The sequence below is a fragment of the Phacochoerus africanus genome, chromosome 1 (genome assembly GCF_016906955.1).
Source record: "Phacochoerus africanus isolate WHEZ1 chromosome 1, ROS_Pafr_v1, whole genome shotgun sequence".
Taxonomy (NCBI): domain Eukaryota; kingdom Metazoa; phylum Chordata; class Mammalia; order Artiodactyla; family Suidae; genus Phacochoerus; species Phacochoerus africanus.
This window is the reverse complement of record NC_062544.1, coordinates 35,803,435-35,817,103: the sequence shown is the minus strand read 5'-3', so window position 1 is coordinate 35,817,103 and position 13,669 is coordinate 35,803,435. Positions and strand designations below refer to the sequence as shown.

The window sequence follows — 13,669 nt, the reverse complement described above, 5'->3', positions numbered from 1 at the left end:
TCTTGATTTATCCAGTTTATAAGTTTATAAAAGTCTTTTCCAGAGTTCCCATCATGGCTCAGTGGTTAATGAATCCGACTAGGAACCATGAGGTTGCAGGTTCGATCCCTGGCCTTGCTCAGTGGGTTAAGGATCCGGCGTTGCCATGAGCTGTGGTGTAGGTCGCAGACGCAGCTTGGTTCCAGTGTTGCTGTGGCTGTGGCGTAGGCCGGCGGCTACAGCTCTGATTCGACCTCTAGTCAGGGAACCTCCATATGCCACGGGAGCAGCCCTAGAAAAGGCAAAAAAAAAAGTATTTTCCTTTCCATTGCATTTGTATTCAAAAGTCTTTCTCTGTTGTGCAATTTTTTTTAAGATTTATATCTTCTTCTAGTTTAAATGAACTTATTTTTTATATTCAACTATTTAGTTATTCTGGGATTTATATTGGATTATATTTCACTTTTTGAAGAAAAAGCATTGGACTTCCTACTCTAAAACTGGTATATTTTATTTTACTAATCAGAGCTTTCTTGTTCTCAGGGAATTATATCTATATCTGCTAGAATTCTTTTTATTTTCCTGCTCTAGGTTCATTTGGCTATACTTTCATATCATTAGTATAAATATTTTCCAAAGTTGTTAGAATTGAGGGATAGTAGATTAACTATTAAAGAGCAAAATTGAAAATTATTCAAAATAATTAAGACATCTTTCTCTTTCAGCTTGGTGTGTGCAGTGAGCTATACAACTCAGGGTGGAGAAAAAATGTACTTTAGAAAATTCTTCAAATTTCAGGTATTGAATATGACAATGGTAAATAATTTTTAGATGCCCTTTTTTTTTTTTCACTAGGAAGTGACTTCAGTTTAATTGCAGTGAAAACAAATGCCAAACAAAGCAAATAGCTTATTAATGTTTTTGGATTTGTCGTATTACTAGCAACCTAAAGTCAGACTAAATAAGTTAAATAAAAGCAGAGATATCATGAACAATAAATTTTTTTTTTGTCTTTTTAGGGCAGCACTCAGAACACACGGAGGTTACCAGGCTAGGGGTCTAATCGGAGCTGTAGCCACCGGCCTACGCCACAGCCACAGCAATACCAGATCCAAGCCGTGTCTGTGACCTGCACCATAGCTCACGGCAGTGCCGGATCTTTAACCCACTGAGAGAGGCCAGGGATCGAACCTGTGTTCTCATGGATACTAGTCAGATTCGTTTCCACTGAGCCGTGACGGGAGCTCCTCAATGTAATATTTTTTTTATCCACAACAAAAAATTGTTCTGCTTTCATGTCCTGACCAAAAATACAAGAATCTAGAAGAAGGCTAAAATGAGTATAAAGTCCAGATAAAATAAGTATAAATAATACCAACTTTCTAAAGAAATATTTAAGTGAGAGATTATTGTCTTGGGCTAAGTGGACCAAGCTTCCTTCAGAGACTCCATGAGTCACTGAAATTGTAGTTAGAATTTTGAATTTACACCCAATTTTCAAAGTCCATGATCAGAAAATAATTTAAAAACCACTGGTTTAATACATGTATGTATGTGGATGGGGAGATGAGATGACCATATATAGCTGCATAGATCTAAATATGATACTGTATGTATTTTTCATTCCTCTGTTTGTAACTGAAAGAAAAAGTGCTATCAATAGGAAAAACTTTGTTGCTGTTGTTTTTGTTTAAGATTTTTCATGCTTTCTAAAACAAAAAAGTTCAATTAATTTGATAAGTATGTTTTGTGAAATATATAAATAATACACAAAAAGATACATGTTGTTTAACAAAATATTATGAAATGCAAATCCACATAACTCATGTAACTATCACCTAGTCAAGAAATTATGATAGCTTTTGAAAAATGCATTTGGGGAGTTCCCATCATGGCGTAGCAGAAACTAGGAACCATGAGGTTGGGGGTGCAATCCCTGGCCTTGCTCAGTGGGTTAAAAATCTGGCGTTGCCATGAGCTGTGGTGTAGGTCTCAGACATGGCTCAGATCTGATGTTGCTATGGCTCTGGTGTAGGCTGGCAGCTATAGCTCTGATTGGACCCTTAGCCTGGGAACCTCCATATGCTGTGGGTTTGGCCCTAAAAAGCAAAAAAAAACTGAAAATAAAAAATGCATTTGAGATTGTTTTTAGTTTGTTTGTTTTTACAAGAGTATTGCATATCCATTAGAAAAGGCTGTTACAATTAAAATTGGAAAATGCCTTTGACAAATTTAAGTCCTATGATTCAAAACAAAGTGGCAAAAGAATAATAATCTCCTTTGATTGATATGCTTTATTCAACTAGGTTCTCAAACCATTGGATGTGAAAACCAAATTTTACAATGCAGAGGTAAGTGTTGGGCACCTAATGAGATTTCAGGTTCAATCAACTTTAAGATCTTATTTGACTTAAATTCCCATGTATTACATTTCTTTTCATATCAGAGTAAATTGCTGATATGACTACAAATTGTGGAAAATGAGTATAGAGTTCAATCAAAAGTGAATAATTTCATTATAGATCTCCTTTAATCTGCTATTTTCAACTTACATGGAATCAGTATGCCTTGATTTTTATTCTCATTAATTTTGTGAGACTTCCACCCCCTTTCATTAAATGATTGCCCTATGCTTCCATTTAATGGTTGCCGTTACTTCCTCTAAACATGAGCAGCCTGTTAAGTACTTATAAATGTGTTTCTTATATTACAAAAATTGAGGTGGACCTAACCCTGCAAAAAAGATTTAACATTCACTTAGAAAAATATTAGGAAGAGTTCAGCATATTAAATTCTTTGTCCTGGGAAATCACTGTGCCAGCCAGAGTTAGGTTGTCAAGTTTAGTGACTGGCTTGAAATGCTCCTTGAGGAGAAATAAATTTGGCAAAAATATAAAAAGAAATAACTCTTAGAATAGAAGATAATCTCCCTTCTTACCAAAAGAGATAAAATAGAATTTGCCATAAAGAAAAGGTTTTATTGCTTGGATTTCTTTTACAAAATTCTATTTCATTCTTGTATCCAGAGCTCCAAAAAAAGTAGAGATCCTAATGGGCCTCTTACTCACCCCCCAAAACCATGTATTTCATAACACAGTGATATACTCAAAGATATTCAAATATAGCATTTTTAAATGAAAATTATGTCTATTACTCCAAAACCAAATGATCAGAAGTGCGCAATCACACGTCAAATTTGATAGATATTTTTTACCATCAACATAAGAGTTTTTATTCACAATAAAGTTTGTGCTACAACAAAGCAATCTAAAGCATCTAAGATAAGGAACCTAACCCACAGTAAAGACCTATTAGGAAAAGAAAAAAGTGCATAAAATAACTAGTACAGTATATATTGAAACCAAAGAGAATGATGTAAAACAATGTGCTGCAGGAATTCTTAGAATGAGATTTTGGAGTAGTCTGAAGAAGCTTCATGGAAAATGAAGAGAACTGCATTGGCGTCTGGAAAGAATAGGTGTTAGAATTGTCAAGGTGTCTGAGTTCCCATTGTGGCACAGTGGTTAACTAATCCGACACAGGAACCATGAGGTTGCAGGTTCGATCCCTGACTTTGCTCAGTGGGTTAAGGATCCAGTGTTGCTTTGAGCTGTGGTGTAGGTTGCCCACGTTGCTGTGGCTCTAGTATAGGCCAGCAGCTACAGCTCCGATTAGACCCCTAGCCTTGGAATCTCCATATGTCACAGGTGCAGCCCTAGAAAAGACCAAAAAAAAAAGAATTGTCAAGGTGTCAGAGCACTGAAGGCATTCCAAGCAGAGTTGCAAATACAAATGAACATTGAGTACATAGTGAAGAGTATACTTTTGGGGGGTTTTGTTTTTTGGCTATACCCAGGGCATAGAAAAGTTCCCAGGCCTGGGATCAAACCCCAGCCACAGCAGTGAAAATGCTAAGTTCTTAACCACCACGCCACCAGGGAACTCCAAGAGTATACATATTTGATGGGAGGATATAGTCTCATCAAGGGGATTATTACATATTTAAAGAGTTGACATTTCTTTTGGGTGATAAGGGATTTGGAATACTGCATATTCTATTTTTTTATTAGTAATATACTGTCAATTAATTATAGTATAGCTATCCAGCTTGGTAAATTTTAAATAGTCTTAATTTACCATTTTGCTAGGAAAGATTTCATTTATAGTATGAGGGAAGAATAGTATCTATGCTGGTAGAATAGATATATTGGAAAATTAAAGATAAATAGGGGTGGAGTTCCCATTATGGCTCAGCGGTAACAAACCCAACTAGTATCTATGAGGATGTGGGTTTGATCCCTGGCCTCACTCGGGGTTAAGGATCTGTTGTTTCTGTGAGCTGTGGTATACGTCGCAGACCCGGCTCTGGCAGACCCAGATGCCATGTTGCTGTGGCCGTGGCTGTGGTGTAGGCTGGTAGCTGCAGCTCCATTTCAACCTCCAGCATGGAAAGTTCCATGTGCCACAGGTGCAGCCCCAAAAAGGAAATAAACAAATTAAAAAAAATTAAGAATAGGGCCGTAAGTTGGTTTTTTCTCTATAATTGGCTCCTAGGAAGGGACATATTAAACTATTTTAGGGTTTTTTTGTTGAAATATGGTGGTATATTAAAATACTTGTCAAGCAGTTTTATCACACTAATATTCAGAGTAAGTTGCAAATTGTTTTTTTAATTGCTGGTTATTCCATGAATAATATAAAAGTAGCATACTCCCCAAAAAGAAAGGAAAAACCCTACAATTCCACCACACCAAAAAGTAATTGGTTCTTCATTAGTCCATATACTCTTTTAGTCTTTACTCATCTATATGTAATACTCTGTTACTATGATCATATTAACAATTTTGTTTGCTGCTTTTTTCAGTTAACATTAAATATGGACATAATCTTTAAACTTCGCCAACAAACTTCAGCTAAAAAAATTTCGTGAAATACTAAACTTTTGAAAATAGACATTTCTTTAAAAATGAGGAGTGAATAAATAGCATTTAGAGTCTTTCTAAGATATCTGGTATTAGGCAGATATGTTACTGCCTGTAGCATGAGGCACATTCTATAGACCCCAAATGGGAAATTCAGGTAAATTGTAGGAATTAATAAACCACACTAATACCAGTAGGTTATGTTTAATACTCTACACACCACAGTTCTTACACAACTGTTATAGCTCCACATTTGTCTCAAAGATCTATTTTATTTGTCTCAAAGATCTTATTTATTCTGCTTCTAAAAATTCTAATAATATATGAATCACCCAGAGGAAAACAAGTTATGAGAGAAACTTTGTTGTAATCTTCTAAAATACAAAAGCATTGTTTAAAAACAAATGGTGACATTAGAAACTAGGCTTCAAACATTTGGTCACCTCCTGGATACAGAGCTTCATGCCAGCTACTGAAGAGAAATACATATAAACGGAACACGTACCCAGTCCTCAAGGTACTTAGGTCTATTGGAGGAGACAGACATAACTGTAATGTAAGCACTACCCCTACCTACCTTGATCATGAAGTGTGCTTACATTTTAAGAACATTGAGAGGTGAAAAGCGAGGTCCAGCTTTGTGTTTATTGAAAGAGGTGACATTTGAGACAGGCTTTGGTAAATAGGTATCTTTAGCAGTACATATGAAAAAACTGAAATCTGTTTAACAAGAAGAGAATAAACTTCAGTTGTCTGAAGTGGTCTAGCCCAGCATTCCAGAAGTATAATCAGTGGAATGCTAATCACCCAAGATGCTCTTTGAAAAATTATTCCATTATTGGATAAATTTAGGAGAAGCTACACAGTGTATATCTAGTCTGAATGTGGCAAATAGTGCATAACCATCCTAATCTATGAAGAATTACAATGTAGTTAAAGAATTTATAGAACTAAAAAGTCATGGGATAGACCTCTCTCGCCCAAGATATGCCACTGAATATTTGGTTCTGTTTAAGTATTCACGTATAGTGTTCTTCTCCATTCATTTAACTTTAGCAGTTTCACCTTTTTAGAAAAATGATTTGTCATAGTTCTTTATGTTACTTTCTGTTTACGTCTTTGTTTTACTAATGCTGTCTTGTTTAGTAAATTTAAAAAAATGCAGAAATGCATTTTATTTTAAAGTTAGTTATTCTTTTTCTTTAACATTTAATCTGATTTTTCTAATTTTTCTTTTTTATTTTTCCATTAGAGTGACCTCAGTTCTGTGGTAATTTGATTTTTTATTATAAATTTATATGCTTTTCTTATTAACCACTTTTGACTCTGCCTAATTAATCTCACTTTACAAATCATAATGGAAAAATAGTTAGTTGTGAATACTACTTATGTGACTTCAAAAAATGTATATAATTTGTGCTTTTTATGTTATGTCGATTGTCTTATTCTATGGAGAAAAAAATAGATCAGAGACTAAATTGTCATAGTGACACAATTATATTTCTATTTTCAGTGTTTTTCCTGTAGGTATTTTTTAACAGAGGCATGTTAACTTAGTTTAAAATAGCCTTGGCATTTTTAACATCTCTAATATAAAACATGCTACCAAACATCAATTTTTTGAATAAGGTATGTAGCTGAAATTCATCTTCAGATGCACAGTGGTTTTAGTTTTAAGTTTGGATCAAGTAAAGATGGCCCTTTGATAACAGTAAACAGCTTTTCTGCTGTTTTTCAAATTTTCCCAAGTTGGCTAAAATCATATTTTCAAATTTCTTCTTAATATAAGCAGCATTTGTTTATAAGACATTACATATGCAATAACATTATCAACTGCCTTGGCACTGAATTCTTATTTTAATTTTTCACATCAAGTTATTTAATCCTAACTGTTCAAACTAACTTAATTTTCCATTATGCTGCTTGTTTTTCTTTCATTTTATCTAAGCTCTTCTAAATTTATGCAGAAAATTACATTTTAAAATTTGAAATATGGGTTTATGGTTATTTTTTTAAGCAATGGATTGATGGGATATATTTACTTTTTTTTTAGAAAAAGTAATAGAATAATGTCTCTAAATGCATACATTGTTTTAAACTGACAAATCCATGTATTTCTATTTCATTTGAGGTCATGTGCAAAGGACTAAAGAATCTGTTTTATTTTAAATAATAATACACCAAAGCATAACTTCATCATTATATTTTTGCAACTGATTTACATTTTCCTGGATTCAGTGTTAAAAAAGCTCATAAGTGCCAACATTTTTTGGTCATAGTTTATTTAGCTTTATCTATCTACCTATCTATCTGTACACACACACACACACAGAAATATATATATTACTATGAAACTTTTGAACAAAATAATTCTAGAATATCCTTAGTATACCATTTTATGTATAGGTTTGTATCAAAAACAAGCCAAGTTGTCTGTTATTTTTTAATTACAAATCTCAAAATAACAAAACAGCATTAAAAAAAGGATGTTTAGCATTAAATAATCAGGAAATTAAAAAATTATGTCAAAATACATATGTAAGTTACCCACTGACTAAAATACTGCTGTACAGCAGTTCCCGTCGTGGTGCAATGGTTAATGAATCCGACTAGGAACCATGAGGTTGCGGGTTCGGTCCCTGGCCTTGCTCAGTGGGTTGGGGATCCGGCGTTGCCCTGAGCTGCGGTGTAGGTTGCAGACTTGGCTCAGATCCCGCGTTGCTGTGGCTCTGGCATAGGCTGGTGGCTACAGCTCTGATTCGACCCCTAGCCTGGGGACCTCCATATGCCGAGGGAGCGGCCCTAGAAAAAAAAGGCAAAAAAGACTAAAATGAAATGAAATGAAATAAATAAAATACTGCTGTGCAGCATGTTTTCAAGTCTTTCACTAAGACTACAAATTACCTTTTGTTTGATTTAGAAACTCACAGATTGTCAAGCATAATTCATAATTACAATGAAGAAGAAATCACTAGTGACCACTAAAAAATTTGCTTTAATTAAAAAGTTCGGAGTTCCCACTGTGGCACAGCAGATGTGAATCCGTCTGAGAACCATGAGATTGCAGGTCCCATCCCTGGCCTTGCTCAGCAGGTGAAGAATCCAGCATTGCCGTGAGCTGTGATGTAGGTCACAGATGTGGCATTGCTGTGTGTGTGGAGTAGGCCGGCAGCTGTAGCCCCAATGAGACCCCTAGCCTGGGAACCTCCATATGCCACAGGTGTGGCCCTAAAAAGCAAAAAAAATTTTTAAAAAGTAAATAAAAACCTAAATCCTGTAAGAGCATAAAACAGATTATTCACTATACTATCTAAATTGAGGTAATATGAAATCGAAGTTAAATTACACTGGAATATTATAATGAAGACCTAATTATCTTAACACATTTCTGAAATCATAGGTTCATGGGTATATTCATTATACTGAATTACAGTTTAACATTTTAATGACTTACTAGAAAATTTAGGCAATATGTAAATGCAATTCCATTTAATCATTTTTGGATGTCAATACAAAAAAAATTATAGTTATCCCCCCATCCATTGTTTGACAAGTTATCAATTGACTAACACTTGACTTTGCCCCTGTTAATTATGTTAGGATAAAGACTTCTTTTCTTGCATTAATTATGATAACTTTGATTTGCAGGCATGTACTAATCACATTTGTGGTTAATGTTTTCTCTTCCTATAAATCAGATATTTTTGTTGAGGTAAATACATTATCCATCATACTTTGGTGGACTTTTTTTTTCCTATTTTCAGACTGATGAAGTATTTCTCGAAGCCCAGATTCAGAATATTACAACCTCACCCATGTTTATGGAGAAAGTTTCATTGGAGCCATCTATAATGTACAATGTAGCAGAATTAAATTCAGTCAACCAAGATGGAGAATGGTAAATACAAACTATGAAGTGTTTATTTTTAAAGACATAAAATTTTCTTAACATTGTCACTCGGGGGTGGTTTATATTTTTTTTAAATTATAGACTTAATTTTATAAGAAAAATTTTATATTCACAAAAAAATTGATCAGAAAGCACAGAGTTCCCACATGTCCTCCTTCTCACTTACAGGGTCCCCTATTATTTACATCTTGTTTTAATGTGGCACATTTTTTATCATCGGTGAACAAATATTAATATTTATTATTCACTACATTCCATAGTTTAAATAGTGTTCACCTTTGTTTTATGCACTCTGTGGTTTTTGACATATGTAAATGACATGTAGCCATCATGACTATATTATGTAAAATAGTTTCACTGCCCTAAAAATTATCTCTTGTAATAGACCTGTTCATCCTTCCCTTCCCAAAGAAATAAGGTCCTAGCCATTTGTACTTGAAGGACTTTTTTTTCTTTTTTATGGCCATACCTGCAGCATATGGAAGTTCCCAGGCTACGGGTCAAATGGGAGCTGCAGCTGCTGATCTATATCACAGCCACAACACCAGACCTGAGCCACATCTGCGACTTACACCACAGCTTGCAGCAATGCTAGATCCTTAACCCAGTGAGTGAGGCCAGGGATTGAACCTGCATCCTCACAGAAGGGTTGAGTCCTTAACCCCCTGAGCCACAACAGGAACTCCGTATTCTTTTAATTTTTATAATAGTTCAGGGACATTAATATAGAACCTTTCATCCTTATCCCACAAATGATAAGACTGAGGCATGGGAAGGAATGATGAGAAATTAGGGTAAGAGTGAGCAGTGAGTTTTAAAAAGAAATATCCTCTCAATGTCAAGAGAAATGAGCATAGGAAGTAGATGATTTAATTTTTTTGAAAATGAAATACACATCTTTAGCTAATTTAGAAGAATAAATGTAGGGTTGACATTAATATGAATAAGAAGGTTAGAGCTGGAGAAAGTACCTGATTTTATTAATCAAGAATGAAAAATTTGTTTTTATCTTATTTTGGTGGTTATAGTCAAGTTTGTAACCTCTCATACCCCCACAGAGGAAAACCATAATTTTCCACTCTTTTCCTGATCTTTTAGTTCATTTTGAAAATGATTGTTAAGAATGGTTTCTTTTTACTCTAATTTCTTCCATAATTTTAGAGAAAAGGGACAGGATATTTAAGGGTCTGATTTGTATGCATTTTTTCAGTTAATTGATACATATCCAATACTTTAGGTAGTGTGTTGAATTCTGTTAGAAAGAATCTCAAGATTTTCCACATCAACTTAAAAAAATTAAAGAAAAATAAGTCCCTCTTAGTACAAGTCCTTTTCATTTGTGTTGGAGCCACCAATGTGTTGTATTCTAGATCTTTGGGTGGTAAATCATTCAGTTTGTGTCCAGAGGATCAATCCCAGCTGTGGTTTTTCTTTTAAAAGATTCTAGGGAATTTTTTTCATCTCTGTCTCCACCCCTCAGTGTAACTACCTTTGGGTCAAGAGCATATTTGCAGCCAATGGATACACGCCAGTACTTGTACTGCCTAAAACCCAAGAAGGAGTTTGCAGAAAAAGCAGGCATCATTAAGGGAGTAACAGTAATTGGAAAACTGGATATAGTATGGAAAACAAATCTAGGTGAAAGGGGAAGATTACAGACCAGCCAGCTGCAAAGAATGGTGAGTCTAGAAAAAAATGCTGTTAGGAGTTTTGGTGTGTGGGGGGTCAGATAGTTAGAACAACTTAAATTTTCCTAGGTCTGTCACTAAAAATCAGAGTACTATAAAAGGCATTAATATTGTAGAGAATAAAAAAACTAATAATTTCACTGATCTCTAAGTAGAAAATTAATATTGAGATGAATGGGAAATGTTGAAATTTATCCTTCATACATAGTTTTTGAATTTACTAAACAAAATATCTGCATATCAGTTGTTCCCTCCTATGGTGATTCATGCTCACTTTTTCTGACTTTCACTGTTTTTCTGACTATTAAAGTTCTCTTTTTTTTGCTGTCTCTTGGAACTCTTGGACTTATACTACATTTACCTCCTCAGTTCATACCTTTTTTTAAGATATTTAAAATGTGGGTCATCTGAAATTCAGGTGAGTCCCACCCCAGTTTGTCCTATAAACATTGGCTGGATATTTTACCTAATTTCCACTCAGAGAGTATGGACAACTACTAGGCTTCCTTTTCCTGTGCTGGTGAGAATATGCTATAGAATCATTCCTTTATACTGAATACTACCTACTGAGATAGATTCTAAAATTTACTTTTCTTTTAATATTGGAGGTAATAATTGTAAGGAAAAAAAAAAAGATTATCACTGAGCCTATTCTAAAATACAGCCTGATTCTATGGTCTGTCTCTGCTATTGTCTTGTGAATGGATATGATTTTCTTCTTGGATCATTTCAGTGATCTCCCATTTAGACAGTAACCTTAGCTATGTAGAGTTCTATGTGTTTAAGCTACAGTATCTTTGGAAAGCATCCCTTTAAGATCAGACTCCCTGAAATTTCTTTACTATTAACCTCTGAGATTTATTTTAATGCTATTAAACATGGACTAATTATATATATATATATATATAAAAGTCAGGGTCTATAGTGCTATTGTGCAGGTAGTAGTAGGAAAAGAAGTTACAAACAGTAGAATGGCTGAGTTATCTTCATTAAAATGGAAAAGTTTTTTGTAATAGATGTATGTTAACTGTACTGATTTTTCTCTTAGGCTCCAGGTTATGGAGATGTTAGATTGTCTTTGGAGACAATCCCAGATACCGTTAACCTAGAAGAACCGTTTCATATTACTTGTAAAATAACAAACTGCAGGTAATGCTAGTATTTCTTCCTCACCTACCTAAGAGAGAAATTTTAACCCTTTTAAATATGCTACCTGCTTGTAAGTTTCCTCTTGCCGTATAGTCTTCTCTGATGTTGACATTGAATGCTGTAAAGTTCATCTGGTAGCTATATACTACATATTTTAGAGGTCCTACTATACCAGGCATTTTCTATATTTTACTTCCATACATATGAGGTAGGTACTAATTATTCACATTCTGTGCAAGCGAAAGCCAGTTTAAACATTGTGACTTATTCATGCTCAGAGCTAGAAAAGATGGGGTCAGAATTTGAAGTTGGCTGTATTTGACTTCAGAGTCCTTCTTCTTTTCCTTGTTTATACTTCCTTCACACTTCAGCTACTAAAACATGAACTAGTAGGTTCTTATGGAATAATGCATTGTGGATTTACTGTAGTAAGATAGATTTTTCTGAGCCATACTTATACCTGAACGGTATCCTTAGTATTAAGTAAAAATTGGTTATAAATTTAAGGGATAATCACAGATTGGAAGACAAGGTTTTGATAGTAGAGTATAATCTATCTATTGGGAAGCAAAGACCACAAGCCTTTGAAGCCAGAAAAAACTAGGATTAAACCCCAGTCTTATCACTTTGCTACTACTTGAGTTAATGGTATGTATTATTAGTTGGGGCATTTTGATAATATTCCGGTAATGAATCCCAATCCTCATAGTCTGAATGTACAGTCTTTTCTAATTATGTAGCCCTTTCTAACTTTACGATATTAGGGAGATAAGAAGTATTCATCCTTCAGAATTACAAAAATACCCCTATAAAGCTAAACTTCCCACACACAATCATTCCTTTCTCTACCATAGAAAATGTTAATAGAGTTTTTTAGTGACATTAATATAGTGCTGTAATTGTTAGTCTTTTCCTCACTGGATTATGAGTAATTCAAGAGAAGGGATCATGTCTCATCCAGCATTATAAAATGGCATTGCCTGCTGTATCATAGGAGCTCAGTAAACAACACACACAGGATAAAAATGCTGTGCGTATAAGGTGTACTTTCAGGGTTTTTGTTTGTTTTCCATTTTCTTATGTTATAATAAATCAGTTATTGACCAAATGAAAAAGTGCTATAATAAATCAAGAAATCCTGGAGTTCCTGGCGTGGCTCAGTGGTTAACAAATCCGACTAGGAACCATGAGGTTGTGGGTTCGATCCCTGTCTTGCTCAGTGGGTTAAGGATCCGGTGTTGCCGTGAGCTGTGGTGTAGGTCGCAGACATGGCTTGGATCTGGCGCTGCTGTAGCTCTGGTGTAGGCCGGCAGCTAGAACTCCAATTGGACCCCTAACCTGGGAACCTCCATATGCCTCGAGTGTGGCCGTAGAAAAGACAGGAAAAAAAAAGAAAAAGAAATCCTGTTTATTTTGGTGTTCACTTTACCTTTTGGTGACTCAAATAAGTTTTGTAAAAAGCATTTGTTTCTCAGATCTTCAGTTTCCTCGTCTATAAAAACGGGATTACAACCACCCCCCATAACACACAAATACGCACAACATATACTTACTGAATTTTTGTGACATTTAATGAGAAACTTCATGTAGTGTACCTAAACTGATCTGTGGCACACTGAAAATTTCAAACCTGGGGGAGACAGAGACATATAAAAGCTAAGTATCATTAAGTCAGTATGTCTAAAAATCAAGTTTAAATTTAAAATTTAAATAAGTATTTAAAAATGTGGAGACAACTATGAAGAGGAGAAAAAGAGCTTAAAGAGTTAAAGTAGTCATGAATGGTGGTACAGTAGCAGACTCTTTTTCTGAGCCTTTGGGGTTTTTAAGAAAAAAAAGCAATGTGCATATATTCATTAAAAGTTTTCTTAATAAATTTATGTTCAACTTTGGTTATCAGTTATAAGCAGAAGTAGTCTTTTCATGTTAAGTAACCACCTGAATAATTCTACTTCTTATAAATCTTGCCAGTCATTTCCGTGCTATCTGCATGGTAAAGGAACATAGATTAAGTAGATAAA

General features: G+C 34.6%; 1 protein-coding gene across 4 annotated transcripts in view; it reads left to right on the top strand.

Annotated features, from left to right (window-relative positions):
- The window catches only part of TRAPPC13 (trafficking protein particle complex subunit 13), a 36,989-nt gene that overhangs the window by 22,373 nt on the left and 947 nt on the right, over positions 1 to 13,669 (top strand). For 2 of the 4 annotated variants that reach the window (XM_047751913.1, XM_047751826.1), the window contains exons 6-11: positions 705 to 777; positions 2,286 to 2,330; positions 6,154 to 6,171; positions 8,666 to 8,799; positions 10,292 to 10,490; positions 11,548 to 11,648. In XM_047751913.1, coding sequence (XP_047607869.1) covers positions 705 to 777; positions 2,286 to 2,330; positions 6,154 to 6,171; positions 8,666 to 8,799; positions 10,292 to 10,490; positions 11,548 to 11,648 — 570 coding nt within the window. The remainder of the gene's footprint in view (positions 1 to 704; positions 778 to 2,285; positions 2,331 to 6,153; positions 6,172 to 8,665; positions 8,800 to 10,291; positions 10,491 to 11,547; positions 11,649 to 13,669) is intronic. The other 2 variants (XM_047752060.1, XM_047751989.1) reach the window with 1 other exon arrangement.